Raw genomic sequence first — 19659 nt, 5'->3', positions numbered from 1 at the left:
TCTGCACTCCACAGCACAGCCCTCCCAGAGCCAGGGCACCCATCCCCTGCTCTCATCCACTAGACCCCACTCCCCACCCAGGACCGGGGATTGAACCAGTGGTGCTGGGACAATTTGTGTAGTGGGGGGTGGTGAGAGCCATTGAACCAAACTGTAGACCCTGGATATAATGGAAACCACTTCAAGTCAGCCCATACACTCCTAGTTCCAGCACCTATGGATCGAACCCAGCACTCTCAGCCCAGCTCTCCCGCAGGGTGCTACAGATGGGCGTTCAGAGCAGCTGCATGGCTCTTCCCCGAGGCACTGAGATTTCACAGTGGAGTGCCCTGTTTGGGGGATCCCCCATGGGAGACATCTCACTTCGATTGTAGGGTGGGTGTGAGAGATGCAAATCCTTCCTCTCAACCGGTTAAAGCTCCCAGAGTCATTTTGGACCTGGTCTGTTTTTCAGTGTAATGTGGTAATACCCCTTGGCTGAAATCAGTCACCCTCACCACCGGCTTTCCTCATTTGCTCCATGTGCAGCACCTGGCACAACGAGGGCTCGATCTCAGCTGGGGTCTGTGTAGCATCTGGCACGATGGGGGCCCCGATCTTGGTCAGGGCCTGACAGAAGTGGGGGAAGAGGTGAGGGTCGGGACCCAGCGGGAGACTTGTTAGAGTGGGAGGTGAGGGAGCCGGCAGGGTGTCCAGTGCGGGCTGCATAAGCAGCAAAGCACAAACCCCGCTAGCTAATAGTGATTGAAGAATCCTCTCTGCCCCGTGTCACGGGTCGCCAGCTGTTCCCTGTGGGCTGGTACCTATTCTCTGGTACTTGCCACACTCCCCTCCAGTGGCTGGCCTGCGTAGTGGATAACAGCCCACTGCTGCTACCAGCAAAGGGATGACTCCTTTCAGAGCTCAGGGCTGATGGGCATAGGCAGTAGTCAAGAGAGAAGAACAACCTACTACTGCTGCTTGACTCAAATAGGAGAGAGCCTGGCTGGGCTGTCCTCCCAAAGGCTTTGAATGCAATAGTGCTGGTGGCTCGGGGCAGGGGCCTGCTGTACGTGGAAGATAACAGCTTACTATGGCAGCCTGCAGGTGGCATTACTCCATCTCAAGTGGCAGCATGTTGTGAGGTGAAAGGGAAGGCCCTGGGTTTGATTCCCAGTCAGGGCTGTTCTGCTGTGTGCTGGCAGCCCTTGTTGATGTTAGGGGGTGCTCAGTGCTGCTGCAAACAGGGTGTTAGGTGCCCCTGAATAGCAGCCACATTGGCCTCAGGCTGTCAGGGCAGGTTTGTGCAGCTCTGAGACTGGCCACCAGCACATTGTGGAGGCCCAGCACTCTGGCTGTCTGCTGGAGAGGGAGATAACTCTCTCTCTATCCCCATACACCCCCTGTACCTATTTCTAGCCCCTTGCACTACCTCCTCTACCCTCATACCCCCAATCCATAAGAACAGCCAGACTGGGTCAGACCAAAAGTCCATCTAGCCCAGTTTCCTGTCTTCCAACAGTGGCCAATGCCAGGTGCCCCATAGGGAATGAACAGAACAGGTGATCATCAAGTGATCCATCCCCTGTCGCCCATTGCCAGCTTCTGGCAAACAGAGGCTAGGGACATCATCCTGGCTAATAGCCGTTGATGGACCTGTCCTCCATGAATTTATCTAGTTCTTTTTTGAACCCTGTTATAGTCTTGGCCTCTGGCAAGGAGTTCCACAGGTTGACTGTGCGTTGTGTGAAGAAATACTTCCTTTGGTTTGTTTTAAACCTGCTGCCTATTAATTTCATTTGGTGACCCCGGGTTCTTGTGTTATGAGAAGGAATAAACAACACTTCCTTATCTACTTTCTCCACACCAGGCATGATTTTATAGACCTTACCATACCCCCATAGAAACCCCCAACCCTATACACCCCCCATCTCTCTCTATCCTCATAGCCCCTCCCAGCCCCATACAACCCCCATCTCTCTAGCCCCCCATATACCCTCATACCCCCAACCCTATACACCCCCGTAACTCTCTATCCTCATAGCCCCTCCCAGCCCCATACAACCCCCATCTCTCTAGTCCCCCATATACCCTCATCCTCATACCCCCAACCCTATACACCCCCCGTATCTCTCTATCCTCATAGCCCCTCCCAGCCCCATACAACCCCCATCTCTCTAGCCCCCCATATACCCTCATACCCCCAACCCTATACACCCCGTAACTCTCTATCCTCATAGCCCCTCCCAGCCCCATACAACCCCCATCTCTCTAGCCCCCCATATACCCTCATCCTCATACCCCAACCCTATACACCCCCCATATCTCTCTATCCTCATAGCCCCTCCCAGCCCCATACAACCCCCATCTCTCTAGCCCCCCATATACCCTCATACCCCCAACCCTATACACCCCGTAACTCTCTATCCTCATAGCCCCTCCCAGCCCCATACAACCCCCATCTCTCTAGCCCCCCATATACCCTCATCCTCATACCCCCAACCCTATACACCCCCCGTATCTCTCTATCCTCATAGCCCCTCTCAGCCCCATACAACCCCCATCTCTCTAGCCCCCCATATACCCTCATCCTCATACCCCCAACCCTATACACCCCCCGTATCTCTCTATCCTCATAGCCCCTCCCAGCCCCATACAACCCCCATCTCTCTAGCCCCCCCATATACCCTCATCCTCACAAACACCCCCCCGTATCTCTCTATCCTCATAGCTCCTCCCAGCCCCAACCTCATAACCCCCCATCTCGCTCTATCCCCCTACATGGCCTCCTCCGCCCTCCAGGCTCTCCGACAGGGACTACACCCCCCAGAATGCCGTGCGCGAGGAACTACACCTCCCACAATGCCCCGCGCGGGGGTGGGGGCGCTTTAGAACCCCACTGCCTGGAGTCCGCTGCACCGGCCAGACTCGGGTCCCCGCTGCTCCCGCGCCCCCTGCCCAGGTAAGTGCGGGCAGCCGGGGCCCCGGGGTGTGTCCCGGCCTGGGGGGAGGGGCGCTTCCCGGGCCCCTCCCCCCGCCAACGTGTCCCCCGGGCAGCGCCGGACACCGGGCCTGCGGGGCGCCTCGCTCCTGCCCCGGGGGTGCAGCCTGCGCGGGGAGGGGCGGGTCAGTGTAACTCACTAACTCCCCCCCCATTACACCCACGGCGTATTTATAGCTCTGTGTGTGCAGGCAGCTACACTGCGTGTGTAACACCGACATGCACACACACAGAGCGTGTAACACGCGTGCAGAAACACAAGGCATGTAACACACACACAGTGTAACACCCAGACGTGTGCGCACACTCAGAGCGTGCAACACACGCACAATGTAACACCCAGACGTGTGCGCACACTCAGAGCGTGTAACACACACACAGTGTAACACCCAGACGTGTGCGCACACTCAGAGCGTGCAACACACACACAGCGAAACACCCAGACGTGTGCGCACACTCAGAGCGTGTAACACACGCACAGTGTAACACCCAGACGTGCGCGCACACTCAGAGCGTGTAACACACACAGCGTAACACCCAGACGTGTGCGCACACTCAGAGCGTGCAACACACACAGTGTAACACCCAGACGTGCGCGCACACTCAGAGCGTGTAACACACACAGTGTAACACCCAGACGTGTGCGCACACTCAGAGCGTGTAACACACACACAGCGTAACACCCACATGCATGTGCACACACACAGAGCGTGTAACACACACACAGTGTAACACCCACACATGTGCACAGAGCGTGTAACACACAGAGTAACACACGGACACACAGTGTAATGCGCACACAGAGCATGTAACACAGTGGAACACACACAGAGAGTGTGTAACAGGTGCACACAGAGTGTAACACACATGCACACAGAGTGCAATAGACCTACACACAGCATGTAATACACACTGCGCACATGTACAGAGTGTAACATGCCCCCACGCCCCCACATATACACACCGTATAACACACATGCAGTGTAACATGCACGCACACCAAATGTGTAGCACGCACACCACACTCTCACACCCCGCTTAACACACTGCACACATGCACTAATGCGCACACAGAGTGTAACACACTCACCGCAGACACAGGCTGCATTCAGATTGCGCCCGCACACCTCAACATACCCATGGCGTGTAACGCACGGGCAGCGTGCACAGACAGAGTGTACCACTGCCCGGCGGCAGTCTCTGCGTTACACTGTATACTTGTGACATTGTGTGTGTGTGTATGCAGTCAGTGGGTTGTGTTCTCTTCTCGTACCCATGGACTCCTCCTTGCTCTGTCTAATGTCTTCTCCCCACAGACCCGCTCCGGCCATGCCCAGCCTGGGGGTGCAGCCGCTCTGCACGGAGCAGTACGGCTCCCGTGGTGCCCGGTGCTACCTGCCGTCACCTGACGGGCGCCTAAGCTGTGTGGGGGATGAGCCAGGGCGTGTGGGATGGCGCTCGCTAAAGGAGATCTTCATGGTGAGACGAGGGGTGGGGGTCAGAGGGCAAAGGTGGGGAGTTGGGGGGGAGCCAGGAGGGCTGACGGGTAATTCAGAGGTGGGCAGGGGAGGAGGGGTTCAGAAGTCAGAGGGATCAGGGTGGGGGGCACAGGTTGGGAAGGGGGTTTAGCCAGGCTCGATCTGAGTGTGGGGGGGTTGGAGGTTATGAAAGCGAGCTGAGGGTGAGAGATGAGGGGAAGGGCGATTGGGGAGCTTGGAGGAGTTTACGGGGGGTGGGTGTTGGAGAATTTGTGGGGGGTGGGCAGGACATGTTGTTGACCAGGTGGAGATGTAGGGTGGGACGTGTGGTCTCTGATTCCCAGGGGAAGGTCGCTGTTCTGCTCACCCTTGGCCCCCACTTTTCTCCGCTGCAGTCCGTGTTTCTGCCTCAGGGGTACCCCGAGAGTGTGAGCGAGGACTACCTGCCCTACCAGATATGGGACACCGTGCAGGTGAGGTGGTGTAGAGAGGGAGACCCACCCCAGCTCTGGGGGAGGAGGGGACCTAGCCCCTGACCTGGGGGATTGGGGGTGCACTGGGAGTCAAGGGGACCCAGTCCTGGGGGAAGAGGGCACTGGGGGGGCAAGGGAACCCAGCCCCAGCCCTGGAGGTATTGGGGGACCCCTGCTGATTAGCAGTGGGTTTTGGGGGTCAGAGTGCAGTGGGGTGTGGCCCAGTCCCCCTCTTTATAGTACTAGGGCATGCGGGGGACTGGCTGAGGGCAGAAGGGTGTGATGGGGGTAATGGCGGGCACTGGGAAGCCAGAGGTGTGGAGGGGTTTGTCAGGGTACTTGCCCCTCCAGGGGCTGCCCCAGTAGTAACAGCCTTCCCTGTTCCTCCCAGGCCTTTGCCAGCAGCATCACGGGGGCGCTGGCCACGCAGGCCGTGCTAAAGGGGGTGGGCGTGGGGGACCAGACCTCGACTGTTGCTGCAGCCACCGTCACCTGGATACTCAAAGGTGAGACACACTCCCTGAATCATCCTGGAGACACCCACTCCACAAATCCCTATCTCTGATCCCACCAGAAGAAGGCCGTACTGGTTAAAAAACTGACCTGGTTTGGTGGGGAAGTGACGGCATCTTCAAAAATATAAAAATAACATGTAATGAATAGAAGAAAGGGGAAACCTCATAGTAATTATTATAAATCAGAAGCTAGGAGTTTCAGTAAACTGATAAAGGAAGCAAAGAGACACAAGGAGAAATCTGTGGCCAGCAGAGTTAAGGACAGTAACAAGGGAAGTTTTTAAGCACATTAGGAACAAAAAGAATCCTGACAGTGATATTGGTCCATGACTAGATGGAAATTGTCGAATTAACAATAATAATGCAGAAAAGGCAGGAGTGTTCAATAAATGTTTTTGTTCTGTATTTAGGGCAAAAACAAATGATGCTGTCATATAATAGAATAACACTTTTTCCATTCCACTAGTATCTCTGAAGGATGTTAAACAGCAGCTACTTAAGTTAGACATTTTAAAATCAGCAAGTCCAGATAACTTGCATCCAAGAGTTTTAAAAGAGCTGGAGTAGGAGCTTCCTGGACTTTTAATGTTGATTTTCAATAAGTCTTGGAGCACTGGGGAAGTCCCAGAAGACTGGAAGACAGCTAATGTGCCAACATTTAAAAAGGGTAAACAGGATGATCTGGGTAATTATAGGCCCATCAGCCTGACCTTGATCCCAGCAAAGAAAATGGATCAGCTGATACGGGACTCTATTAAGGAAGAATTAAAGGAGGATAATATCATTAATGGCAGTCCATATGGATTTATGGAAAATAGGGCCTGTCAGACTAACTTTGTTTTGGGTAAGATTACAAGTTTGAAAAAGGTCACACTGTTGTAATATACTTAGACTTCTGTAAGGCTTTTCACTTGGTACTGCACCACATTTTGATTAAAAAAACTAGAATGATGTAAAATGAACACGGTCCACATCAAATGGATTGAAAACTGGCTAACGGATAGGTATCAAAATGTGCCTGTGAACGGGGAATCCCCACCAAGTGGGTGTGTTACTAGTGGGGTCCCGCAGAGCTGGCCCTTTGCTGTTTAACATTTGCATTGATGACGTGCCAGAAAACATAAAATCATCGCTGATGACACAAAAAGTCTGGGGAGTGGGAAATAACGAAGCGGACAGGTCACTGATACAGAGCGATCACTTGAGCTGGGCTCAGGTGAACAATATGTGTTTGGATACGGCTAAATATATAGGTATAGGAACCAAAGAGCGTGGGCCAGACTTACAGGATGGGGGGACTCTGTCCTGGGAGACAGGGACTCTGAAAAAGATTTGGAGGTCCTGGTGGATAATCAGCTGAACGGGAGCCCCCAGTGTGAAGCTGTGGCCAAAAGAAGTCAGGCGGTCCTGGAATGCATAAATGGGGATCTTGAGTCGGAGCAGAGAGGTTATTCTACCCCTGTATTTATCCCTGGTGTGTCTGCAACTGTGTTCAGTGCTGGAACCTACAATTCCAGAAGGATGTTGTTACATCCTTAATTGCAGAAGGATGTTGAGAGGGTCAGAGAAGAGCCGTGAGAATGATTAAAGGATTAGAAAACCTGACTTATAGTGACAGCTCAATCTCTTTAGCGTAACAAAGAAAAGGTTATGGGATGACTTGATCACAGTCAGTAAGTACCTACGTGGGGAACAAATATTTAATAGTGGGCTCTTCAATCTAGGAGAGGGAGGTCTAACAGGATCTAATGGCTGGAAGTTGAAGCTAGACAAATTTAGACTGGAAATAAGGGTAAATGTTTCACCGTGGGAGGAATTAACCATTGGAACAATTTATCCAGGGTTGTGGTGGATTCTCCATCAGTGACCATTTTAAAATTAATTTGATATGTTTTTCTACAAGCTCCGTTCTAGGAATTACCCTGGGGTAGGTCTCTGGCCTGTGTTATCCAGGAGGTCAAATGAGATTATCGTAATGGTCCCTTCTGGCCTTGGAATCAATGAATTGGTGAATCCATGCTGTCCTGGGACTCCCCCATACCTGGGTTCCCCTCCTTGATGCATGCCGGCCTGGGACATCGCCCACTCCCTCCCACTAATCCCAATACTGCCCCCCCAGATTCCCCTGAACCCGCCATTCACCCTGCGGGATCTGCCATTTCCTTCACTCCCCCTGACAGCCCTCTCTGTCTCCCCTGCAGACGGGACGGGGATGCTTGGCCGGATCCTTTTTGCCTGGATGAAAGGGTGAGTGGTACACCCTGTGGAGGGGGCGGTTTCTGGGTCACCAGTGGTGGTAGGGTTATCTCTCCTCATGACCTCTTCTCTCTCTCTCCCCCAGGAGCAAACTGGACTGTGACGCCAAGCAGTGGAGGTGAGTGAGGAAAGGACCCGCCCCCCCGTTTTCCCAGGACATCCCTCCCCCAACCCCTCATCGCTGGGGCGCCCTTCACCCCAACACCCTGGGATGCCCCTCATCCTGATATCCCAGTGGCGGATCCCCGCTTGCTGACTATTACATGATCTTTGACCTCTGAACCTTAAATGTGTTGGTCTTGCCCTCTGCATGTGATTGGACGATCCTCCCCTCTGAGCCTCTCAGGTGACCCTCACACTCTGATCTCTCATTGGGCATTTGTCGTCTGAGTCCCCATTGTGTGATCTTCACCTTCTGACTGTCCATTGGGCAACACTTGCCTTGTGACTGCACTGTGTGACCTTTGCCCTCTGACCCCCATTGAGCCAACCTCAACTTTTGACATTTGTTGAGCAATACTTGACGTTTGACCTCGACCCATAGGTGATCTTCACTCTTTGAATCTCATGGTGCAATTCTCAACCTCGTACCCCGTTGAGTGCCCTCTGACCTCCCCCATGACCTCTTACCCTTCACTCCTGACCATCAGCAGGCAATCCTGAACCTCTGACCCCTGTTTAGTGCCCAGTGTCCTCTGAACCCCATTGGGTGACATGTGACCTCTAACCCTGCCATGCCCCACCACTCTTACCCCTTGTGCCCTTCAGGCTCTTCGCAGATGGGCTCAATGACCTGGCCATCTTCATGGAGATCTTGGCCCCTGCCTTCCCAGCATGCTTCACTCTCATCATCTGCATCAGCGGCTTCTTCAAGGTAGCAGGGACTGGGTTGGCATGAGGGGGTTTGGCGTGTGGGGAGAGGGGATTGATGCAAGGGGTTTGCATTGGGAGTTGGGGTGGGGGTTGGCATGAGGGTAAGAGGGTTGGTTCGGGGGAGGGGGCGGTGTGATATATTGGTCTGTATTAGTAGGAGCATTGCCAGCACATCAAGGGAAGTGATTATTCCCCTCTATTCGGCACTGGTGAGGCCACACCTGGAGTATTGCGTCCAGTTTTGGTCCCCCCCCACTACAAGAAGGATGTGGACAAATTGGAGAGAATCCAGCGGAGGGCAACAAAAATGATCAGGGGGCTGGGGCACATGACTTACGAGGGGAAGCTGAGGGGACTGGGGTCATTTAGTCTGCAGAAGAGAAGAGTAAGCAGGGATTTGATAGCGTCCTTCAACTACCTGAAGGGGGGTTCCAAAGAGGATGGATCTAGACTGTTCTCAGTGGTAGCAGATGACAGAACAAGGAGTAATGGTCTCAAGTTGCAGTGGGGGTGGTCTCGGTTGGATATTAGGAAACACTATTTCACTAGGAGGGTGGTGAAGCACTGGAATGGGTTACCTAGGGAGGTGGTGGACTCTCCATCCTTAGAGGTTTTTAAGGTCAGGCTTGACAAAAGTCGTGGCTGGGATGATTTAGTTGGTGTTTGTCCTGCGTTGAGCAGGGGGTTGGACTAGATGGCCTCCTGAGGTCTCTTCCAACCCTAATCTTCTATGATTCTATGTGGGTGAGGAGTTGGTGGGAGGGGTTGGCATGAGGGGCTGGCATTGGGGGATTGGCACAGGGGGAGGGATTGGCATGGGGTGATTGGTAGGGGGTTGGCAGTGGGGCAGAGGATTGGCAGAGGGGCAGGGGATGGTGTCAGAGCTGCGTGGATGGCAGAAGTTCCATTTCACGAAGGATTTTGTGCTTTTGAAATTTGGCCTCATTCTTCATCAGAGCAAAACCTGACCATTTCAATATTCTCCACGAAGGAGAATTCCAGAAAACGTTCATTTCAGCTCGTTGGAAAGATTTTGCTTTAGTTTCACCTCTTTCTACTATATAACACAGCGTATACTCCATACTGAGGTCTATGCAGTAGAGAATTCTATGGCCATCGATACCAAAATGAAATAAAAACAATCCAAGCAAAAATTATTTTCTAAACAAAGAGTCAGGACATTGTCAGAACATTTTCTCCCGTTTTCTTTTTTTCCCCCTGATGAAATTCTGGTGGAACCGCCCTGATCCACATATTCCTATGGGATACGGCTCTCTCTTAAGTCTTTCCCCCCGACTCTCGTTGACATGAGTCCTGCACCCCACACCCAAACCCCTCTCCTCTCTCTCTCTCTTTCTGCCCCAGTGCATCGTGGGAGTAGCCGGAGGCGCCACCCGGGCAGCCCTCACCATGCACCAAGCCCGGCGGGACAACATGGCGGACGTTTCAGCCAAAGACGGGAGCCAGGTGGGATCCTGCTGGGGCGGTGTGGCCAATGTTAAGGGGCACCCCACAGTGCAGCGAGCAGGGGAGCTCCAGGGGGCAGAGGGGACAGGTTCTCCCAGAATGCAGCAGGGCGGAAATGCCATGGGGATGGGAGTTGTACCCCACCTCTGCAGACGCCCTCACTCACTCCTCTCCCCGACCCCCAGGAGACCCTGGTGAATTTAGCCGGCCTGCTCGTCAGCCTCCTCCTCATCCCCCTCGTCACTGACAGGCTCCAGTGAGTGACCCCAAGGGCAGGGATAGCACAAGTGTTATGGGGGTGGGGGTCAGAGGGGACTGTGGGAAGGATTGTGGGGGATTATGGGAGGTGGGAGGCAAAAGTGATTATGGGAAGGGTGGTGGTAGGCATGGGATTGTGGGGGATTCTAGGTCTGGCTGGGCCTGCCCCTGTCTCTGATCCCTGTCCCTGCCCTCCACCCCCCCAGGCTCACCTACGCCCTCTATGGCCTGTTCACGGCTCTACACCTCTACGCCAACTACCGGGCCGTGCGCGCCGTCTGCATGGAGACGCTCAACCGGGCCCGGCTGCGCCTTGCCCTGCGCCACTTCCTGTGCCAGGGCTGGGTCCCCACGCCCGCCCATGCCAACCCGCAGGAACCCCTGCTGCCAGGTGACCATGGGGGGAAGAGGATACGGGGGGAGAGGGGAAGAGGAGAACCCCAGCATGGGCAGATGCAGAGACCAATTACCCCGAGAGAGGAAAGGCCCCATGTCTCATTCCCTGACCCCCTGAGCCAGCCAGCCAGTCAGTCTCCCCACCCTGGAGCCAGATTGGAGCCAGCGCTCCCGAGAGGGGAAAGGCCCCATGTCCCCTTCCCCCCACATACCCAGCTGACTAGACTCTTTGCTCCTTACTTCTTCACAGAATTCCAGCGGCATCTCAGGGTAACTCTGGGCGCCCCACTCCACCTGCTGGTCTCCAGGTTAGTAACAGAGGTTTAACTTGTCCCTCATCCCTCCCCAGGGATTGGCCCCTCGGCCCAGCCAGCACAAGTCTCTAGGGACATCCCTCGACATTTATTCTAGTTGCTGTTCCTGCTCACAGAAACCTTTGTGTCTTTGGTGGATCTTGTCCCTGTAACATCTTGTGGCAGGGAGTTCCAGAGGCTAAACGTGTCTGTTCCATTCATAGTGAGCATCGCCTTCTTTGCGTATTCTTTCCCTCTGTCTATCCTGCAGCGTAGCTGAGTTCCAGCAGGCCTGCGAGGGCAACTCGAGGAACTATCTAATCGCTCTGAACCGAAAAGCTGGTGAGGAGGGACCGGGAGGAGGAATGAGACCCAGGTGTCCGGGATGGCAGCCATAGGAGGCAGAGACCAGGAGGGGAATGGGACCTAAGTGTCCAGAACAGCAGCTGTAGGGGGCAGAGCCTGGGAGAGGAAATGGGACCCAGGCATCCGGGATGGCAGTTGTAGGAGACAGAGACTGGGAAGGGAAATGGGATCCAGACGTCCAGGATGGCAGTGCGGTGAGATGGTGCGGGACACCCTGCTGTGCCCTTCTCCCCACAGGCACTGTGGCCGTGGCCCTGCACCATGGGGCGAGCAGTGTGGACACCATCCAGGCCTGTTCCCACGCCCTGCTGCTGGAGACCCTGCTGTGCCAGGCCCTGCCCCCGGGTGCTGTGGAGGGAGAGACGGTACAGAAGCTGCAAAGGCAGCTGTGTGGAGGTGAGGTGCCGGGCAGGGGGGCGGGGTGCCCAGACACCCCCTGTGCCTGATCCTGTGTGCGGGGAGGGGGGCTCAACTACGGGTTTCCCAGCACCTATCCTTCATCCCCAGCCAGCTCTGTTCTGTCTTTCAGCCCCTGACGGAGAGGTGTGGGCTGCACTAACGGAAACTCACCAGCTGCTGGACAGGCTGTTCCCCCGGTTCCTAGCAGGTAACTGGGATGTCTGTGCACTCAGCCCTCAGGGACCCCTAGTGCCCCTCCCTGGAGAGAGCGCCCCCTGCACTCAGCCCTGAGCTCCCTGGTGCCCCTACCCCTGGGAGAGCGCCTCCTGCTGGGGAACATCCCCATCCCCTGCACTCAGCCTTGAGCCCCCTAGTGTCCCTACCCCTGGGAGAGCGCCCCCTCCTTGGAAATGTCCCCACCCCCTGCACTCAGCCCCGGCCCTTCCCTGTGTCCCCCTGTCTGGGGAGAGCGCCCCCTGCTGGGGAACATCCCCACTCCTTGCACTCCCAGTCCTGGTCCCACCCCCTGCAGGCCCCGTGCCCTGGGAAGAGCACTCTGTGCTCTGGAGACCCCACCCCCATGCTCTCAGCGCTGGAGTCTTCCCCATGGGCCCCTGCCCTGGGGAGATTGGCGAGACACCCCCACCCACTGCATTTCCAGCCCTGGGGTGTCCCCTGCTGCCCCCTCTCTTATGGAGAGCGCCCCCTGCTGGGGAAACACACACACCATCCCCTTGCCCTGGGCTGGTCTGTCTCTTGCAGGGCTAGTCTCGGCGGGCTGGGTCACAGATCGGAACCTGCTTGGAGCAGAGGAGTGGCGTCTGGATTGGACCCCAAAGGACAAGAAAGTCCTGTAGGCCGGCCCCCCTCCCCAGCATCGGTACCAACCCCAACGGGACCAAAACATTCAGTGCCTTAGTGGGCTCATCCCAGGGAGCTGACTGGGACCAGTGACTGAAGGATGTGGATTGGATCCAGCTCCATGTGGGACCAGAGTTATAGATGCTGGGAATTCAACGTGCTCTGCACCCCTGTACTGCTGGAAATAAAGTTTTAATATATATACATAGACCTGGGGCTTTTCCCTGCTAGGAGGAACAGCTGAGATGGGGCCACCTTTAGGTTGGGGTGCAGGGGCTGTTTACATGGGGATCCCTCACCCAGCACTGAGATGCAGCCACCTCTGGTGCAGGGTGTGGGGACTGTTTATATGGGGATCCCTTGCTTAGTGCTGAGATGCAGCCCCCTCTGGGGTGGGGTTCAAGGGCTGTTTATATGGGGTTGCCCGGTGCTGAGACGCAGCCCCCTCTGGGGTGGGGTTCAAGGGCTGTTTATATGGGGATGCCTGGCCTGGGCTGAGATGCAGCCGTATCTGGGGCATAGTTCAAGCCCCTTCTGTTTGCAATCCCACCTGTGTGCGTGGCCCGGTGATGTCATGGTCCTGCTGTGTGGGGTGATGATGAGACCATAGGCTTGTGCAGAGCCAATTCCGTGAGGGAGCGCCCGGCCCCCCCGTGCAAGCCTTGTGAGTCATTGTGCACGTGTTGTGTGATGGCCATTGCTGAGCACTGGCGAGGAGGAAGAGACAGATCCGGGCCAGCAACACCCTTGCTCCCAGTGAGTGTGTCTGGGCTGGCCTCGCCCTGTGTGTGTGTGTGGTTATTTGTGTGTTGTCATTCTCTGTACCCTTGTAGTGGGTGTGATTTTGGGTTAGTGTCATTCAGTGTTTTTCTCTGTGTTTGTGATTGTGTTAGTGTTCTGTCAGTGTGATTTTGTGTTTGTGTGAATGTTACCCTCTATTGTTATAGTGGGTGTGATTGTGTGTTAGGAGTATTCTCTGTACCCTTGTGTGTGTGATTGTATGTCACTGTGCGCACATGTGTGTGTGTCTTGTTCCGCATGCCCTTGTGTGTGTGACTGTGTGTCACTGTTCTGTGTGCCATATTGTAGGAGGCTGCTGGGGGGTGTGTCTGTGCTGAGTTGTGTGTGTGTGTGTGTGTGCATATGCGTGCACCAACATCAGTAGATATCAGCTGTCTTGAGAGTCGTCGTCCTGCTATCAGTGTGTGTGTGTGTGTGTGTGTGTACATGATGCAGGGTGTGGGTCATTGTGTCAAATGTGTGTGTTGTATCTGTGCCAGTTGTCCGTTCTGCTGTCAGCGAGTGTGTGTGAGTTTTGTTTCCTGTGTGTATAAATAGCAGGGTGCGTCACTCAGGGCAGGTGTGTGTTACATTATTACTGCGTGTGGGGGGTGTCCTGTTCCGTGTGTGTGTGACCCAAAGGCTAGGAGTCACTCTCCCAGCCACTGTGCATCAGTGTGTGTGTGTATATTGGTGGGTGTTTGTTTGAAGGTTTTCGGGAGTCACACCCCACTCTCAGCTGCTGTGTGTTATGTGTGTGTATATCTCTCTCTGTGTTACACTATGTTATAGTCTGTGTGTATGTGACACTGTGTGTGTGATGTGTGTTACACTGTGCTACACTGCGACATTGCGTGTTACACACAGACACACAGTGTGTGTGAATTACACTGTGCATTTTGTGTTAGTCTGTCAGTGTATCACGTCTGTTATTGTGTTATACTGTTATGCTCTCTGTGTGTTACACTGTGTTATGCCCTGTTTATGTGTTAAATTTGTGTGTGCACCTCTTACTCTTTCTGTGTATCTTGGTGTGTGTGTTACACTGTGCTCTGTGTGTGATGCGGTTACACTTTCTGTGTTACACTGTTAGTGGCTTATGCTCTCTTTGTGTGTTACACCCTGTGTGTATTACATTTGTATGTGCAACACTTTCGCTATGTATCTCTGTATCAGTGTGTGTTATACTGCTGTACTCTGTGTGATGCTGTTTGTGTGTTACGCTCTGTGTGTTACACTTGCCTGTGCACAACACTGTTATGCTCTGTGTGTATGACACTGTGTGTCTGTGTTATGCTGTGTCTAACTGTGTGTGATCTCGGGGAGTGGGCTGGCTCTGTCTTAGGGGGTGCCCTCTGACCCCATGGCAGCCCTGAACCGGGGCGCTGCTCTCCTGATGGGCGTGGGGGGCCCAGCCTGGCTTTGGGGGATGCGCCTGGGGCAGTGGCTCCCCTCTGCCCCAGGCTGGGATCATCCCAGGCAAAGGCAGGCTGTGCAGAGCATCTCCTAACTCCCAGTTTCACCCCCAGGGGTGAGCCGTGGTGTGTGTGCGGTGCTGTACGTGTCCCTCCAGGATGGCCATCCCCAGGCTCTCCCTGCGGCGCCATCTACCCCAGATGCCTGGCCATGCCCTGCGGCTCCGCTCCTGGCAGATTCTCAAGCCCCTCACCCATGCTGGGCTGCAGCCCACCAGCAAGGTCAGGGCGTGGGGGGTAGACAAGGAGCCAGCGAGGGGGAGGAGCTGGGGAGAAGGGGGGCAGAAGAAGCGGTGGGAGGGGAGGAGTGGGGGGAGGGGGTATATACGGGGTGCTATGGGGCGAGTGCCCCCTGCTGACTCCCCCCCCCCCGCAGGCCGTGTACCGTCGCGCCCCCACCCGGCTGCTCTCGCGACTCTGGGGGGTGCTGACTGGGCTGGCGCTGCCCCGCTGGCTGCGGCGCCCCCTGCTGGCGCTCTACGTCTGGGCCTTCTCCGTCAACATGGCCGAGGCGGCTGAGGAAGATCTGAGCAGCTACCGCAGCCTTGGGGAGCTCTTCCGACGCCCGCTCAAGCCCTGGGTGCGTCCCATCGCACCCCATGAGATGGTATGTCCTGCCCTGTCCCCCGCATTGCCCTCCCATGACATGGTACGCCCTGCTGTGTTTCCCCCCCATTGCACTTCCATGCCGTGGTATATCCTGCCCTGTCCCCCATTGCCCTTCCATGGCATGGTATGTCTCATGCTGCCCCCCCATTGTCCTCCCATGCCATGGTACGTCTTGCCCTGCCCCCCCCATGACATAGTAGGTCTCTCCCATTGTCCTCCCATGGCATGGTACGTCCCACCCTGCCTCCCCATTGCCCTCCCATGACATGGTATGTCTCACCGGCCCCTTCATTGCCTTCTCATGTCATGGCAGGTCCCCTCACCCCTCCCCTTCATAAATGATCTGGAGGATGGTGTGGATTGCACTCTCAGCAAATTTGCGGATGATACTAAACTGGGAGGAGTGGTAGATACGCTGGAGGGGAGGGATAGGATACAGAAGGACCTAGACAAATTGGAGGATTGGGCCAAAAGGAATCTGATGAGGTTCAATAAGGATAAGTGCAGGGTCCTGCACTTAGGACGGAAGAACCCAATGCACAGCTACAGACTAGGGACCGAATGGCTAGGCAGCAGTTCTGCGGAAAAGGACCTAGGGGTGACAGTGGACGAGAAGCTGGATATGAGTCAGCAGTGTGCCCTTGTTGCCAAGAAGGCCAATGGCATTTTGGGATGTATAAGTAGGGGCATAGCGAGCAGATCGAGGGACGTGATCGTTCCCCTCTATTCGACATTGGTGAGGCCTCATCTGGAGTACTGTGTCCAGTTTTGGGCCCCACACTACAAGAAGGATGTGGATAAATTGGAGAGAGTCCAGCGGAGGGCAACAAAAATGATTAGGGGACTGGAACACATGAGTTATGAGGAGAGGCTGAGGGAGCTGGGATTGTTTAGCCTGCAGAAGAGAAGAATGAGGGGGGATTTGATAGCTGCTTTCAACTACCTGAAAGGGGGTTCCAAAGAGGATGGCTCTAGACTGTTCTCAATGGTAGCAGATGACAGAACGAGGAGTAATGGTCTCAAGTTGCAGTGGGGGAGGTTTAGATTGGATATTAGGAAAAACTTTTTCACTAGGAGGGTGGTGAAACACTGGAATGCGTTACCTAGGGAGGTGGTGGAATCTCCTTCCTTAGAGGTTTTTTTAAGGTCAGGCTTGACAAAGCCCTGGCTGGGATGATTTAACTGGGAATTGGTCCTGCTTTGAGCAGGGGGTTGGACTAGATGACCTTCTGGGGTCCCTTCCAACCCTGATATTCTATGATTCTATGATTCCACGGTATGGTTACATTCCACTCCTGCACCCCCTAAAATATGATAGGTCTCATTTTGTTCTCGTCCCGCCATGGCATGGTATGTCCCACCCCTCCTGTACAATTATGGTATGTCCCACCCCCACCCCAACATGGTATGTCTCATTGGCCCCTCCCCCAGGTGCCCCATGTCATGGGTCTTCCAGCCCCGAGACACCCCTTTGACATGGTTCGTGGGGATGCCCACAGTGGCAGTACACATGCACGTCCCTCCTTGAGGCCAGGCTCACCAGGGTCCCAGACCTACCCGCCTGCCGTGTGCCCAGCAGTGCCCCGAGCTGGCGTTGGCCACCGCTCAACATGGCCGTGCCAGCCGCGGCACTTGAGCCTCCCGCACGTGCGAGACACAAGCGCGTTCCCCGGGGCTCCGGGCCGGGTGCCTTCACAGCCTGGCTCTTCACGAGAGCTTTGCACTGTCTGTCCACGGGCCGGCATGGGCCCTCCCCAGAGCCCTGCCCCTGCCTTCCCCAGGGCGCTGCTCCCTGGGGATTGGGAGCTCCCCCATCTTCGCTCAGCTGCCACAGGTGTGACCGCCCTGGCCTGCCGTCGTGAATCCCCTTGTGAGGCCATCCCCGCTTCTCATCCTGTCCCGGCTGGTTGCAGGTCAGCCCGGCGGACGGCTGCATCGTGCACCTGGGCCGGGTGCGGAGGAGCCGCCTGGAGCAGGTGAAGGGGGTGACGTACTCCCTGGAGAGCTTCCTCGGGCCCCAGGACTGGAGGGAAGATGGGGGTGAGCAAGGGGTTGGGGGTGGGCTGACGGTGGGGGGCTGGGCCCAGGATCCAATCCAGGGGGGGTGGCTGGGATAGATCCCAGGGGCCAATCTGGGCCCCAAGGGGGCCATGCTGGAGGGCCAATGTGGGGTGTGTCTCCCCCAATCCAAGGCAGGCCCCAATTAACCCTTTGCTGTCCGTCTCTCTCCCCCAGGCCGGGGTCTCTCCCCACGGTGGCACCGGGGGCATCGGCTCTATCAGTGCGTCATCTATCTGGCGCCGGGCGACTACCACCGCTTCCACTCGCCCACCAACTGGCACATCCAGCACCGCCGGCACTTCCCTGGTACGGCACAGCTGAGGGGGGGAGCAGGCTGGGGGGGCGGGGGGCATGGACCCGGTTGTCACTCACGCTGGGGTCTCCTCTTCCCTCCCATCTGTCTGCCTGCCCTGCCCTGCCCCGTGCCCGTCCGTGGCAGGGTCCCTGATGTCGGTGAGCCCGAGTGTGGTGCGCTGGATCCCGGGGCTGTTCTGCCACAACGAGCGGGTGGTGCTGAGCGGGGAGTGGGCCCACGGCTTCTTCTCCCTGACTGCCGTGGGGGCCACCAACGTGGGCTCCATCCGCATCTACTGCGACCAGGTAGGGCTGGGGGCAGAGGGAGCTGGGAGCCCTGGAGAGGGGGGCAGCCCTCTGGTGTCCTGATGGGGTCCTTGGTGAGCGTGTGCGCTTGTGGGGGTTGCGGGGGGGGGTGTCCTGGTGAGCATGCACAGGCTCATGGGATTGCATGTGGGGGGGCCCTGGTGAGCCTGTGTGTGCTTGTGGAATCTCATGTGGGGGAGCCCCTGGTGAGCGCGCACATATTTGTGGGATCAGACAAGGGGGGGGCCCTGGTGAGTGTGCAGGCGCTTGTGAGATTGCACGTGGGGGGCCCCCGGTTAGCATGTGCTCCCATAGGATTGCATGTGGGGGGGCCTGGTGAGCATATGCTTTGGTGGGATTGCACGTGGGGGGGGGGGGGCTAGTGAGCACGTGCTCCCGTGGGATCGCATGTGGAGGGGGGGGTGAGCGCACAGTCACATGGCTCCTGCAAACCAGAGCAGACGTGGCGTCGGGGGGGTGCCCGTCACCGTGGTAACCGTGGCCCCCTTTCTCTCCGGCAGGACCTTCGCACCAATTGTGCCCGTCACGTGCAGGGCTGCTACCATGACTGCAGCTACTTGGCCTGGGCGGAGCCAGCTGGAGTCCCCGCCCCCAAGGGGGCTGGCCTGGGCGAGTTCAACCTGGGTTCCACCATCGTCCTCCTCTTCCAGGGGCCCCGGCGCTTTGGCTTCCGCGCCAGTGCTGGGCGCAGGGTGCGGGTGGGGCAGGCGCTGGGCAGCCTGTGACGCGGCGGGCAGAGGAGCAGGCCCCCATTTCCGGGCGGGACCCCGCTTTCCTGGGGAGATTGCAGAACCCCTTCACTGCCATGGGGGAGACACCCCAGATTCAGTTGGGTAACAGGGAGGAGACACCAGACTTGTGGGAGAAGGGAAACCCCCACTTCAGATGGGAGAATTGGACCCCTCTTTACTGGGGGGAAGGGAAGAGTCCCCCATCCCAATAGCCCCTTCAGCTTTCTGCTGGGGAATGTGGGGGGCTTTGACACCCCTTAAGAGCCATGGAGGAAACATAGGTGGGACCCTGATCTTAGCAGGGGATGGGATTTTTGGAGGCAGGAGCATGAGGAACCTACTTTCAAGATGGGGAACCGAGAGCCCCCCCATACTAGGAGAAGGGACCCCACTTTCCAGTGAGGGAATATGGGGTGAATCTGTGGCCCCCCATCTTTAATTCCAATGGGGGTAAAAAGAAGATACTTGGTTTTAAGTGGGGGAGTACCAGATTCAGCGGGGAGGGTATGGGGGTGGATCCGAGGCCCCCCCTTAATTCCCATGGGGGATGATGTGAATGGGGCTCTGGGGAGCTCCTTCCCAGATCCTTTGGGGTTGAAATCTGGGGGGAAACTTTTGTACAATCCTCTCTGCCGCCCCGGCCCCTGCATCCCATCCCATCCCCATAAGGCGGTCTGAACGCCAGGGGCAGAATAGCTCTGAAATAGACCTTTCTATTTTCATATACAGCCTGTTTGTCCTAGTGCGTTTGTGGTGGGGAACGGGAC

At 56.2% G+C, this 19659-nt stretch overlaps 2 protein-coding genes across 3 annotated transcripts; both read left to right on the top strand.

The window, feature by feature from the left end:
* The first annotated feature begins 2810 nt into the window (after positions 1–2810).
* RUSF1 (RUS family member 1) lies at positions 2811–12817 on the top strand. Its single transcript, XM_073348500.2, has 15 exons — positions 2811–2941; positions 4297–4459; positions 4854–4931; positions 5323–5437; positions 7648–7693; positions 7788–7820; positions 8471–8576; positions 9941–10042; positions 10228–10298; positions 10507–10691; positions 10947–11004; positions 11261–11331; positions 11593–11751; positions 11885–11962; positions 12517–12817. Exons 1-15 carry the CDS (start codon positions 2811–2813, stop codon positions 12609–12611), a joined length of 1491 nt encoding a protein of 496 aa, XP_073204601.1. The 3' UTR covers positions 12612–12817.
* Positions 12818–13305: 488 nt separating this feature from the next.
* LOC140913683 (phosphatidylserine decarboxylase proenzyme, mitochondrial) lies at positions 13306–19620 on the top strand. 2 transcript variants are annotated; one of them, XM_073350480.2, is made up of 7 exons: positions 13307–13371; positions 14925–15092; positions 15247–15477; positions 17393–17519; positions 17715–17846; positions 17980–18140; positions 18662–19620. In XM_073350480.2, exons 2-7 carry the CDS (start codon positions 14970–14972, stop codon positions 18884–18886), a joined length of 999 nt encoding a protein of 332 aa, XP_073206581.1. In that variant the 5' UTR covers positions 13307–13371; positions 14925–14969; the 3' UTR covers positions 18887–19620. The 2 variants fall into 2 exon arrangements, with proteins under 2 accessions (XP_073206582.1, XP_073206581.1); XM_073350481.2 differs by lacking the exon at positions 14925–15092 and having other exon boundaries at positions 13306–13371.
* The last annotated feature ends 39 nt before the right edge of the window (positions 19621–19659 follow it).

This window comes from Lepidochelys kempii, chromosome 6, assembly GCF_965140285.1.
Source record: "Lepidochelys kempii isolate rLepKem1 chromosome 6, rLepKem1.hap1, whole genome shotgun sequence".
Taxonomy (NCBI): domain Eukaryota; kingdom Metazoa; phylum Chordata; order Testudines; family Cheloniidae; genus Lepidochelys; species Lepidochelys kempii.
The sequence above is the reverse complement of the archived record's forward strand: the minus strand, read 5'-3'. Positions and strand labels throughout refer to the sequence as shown.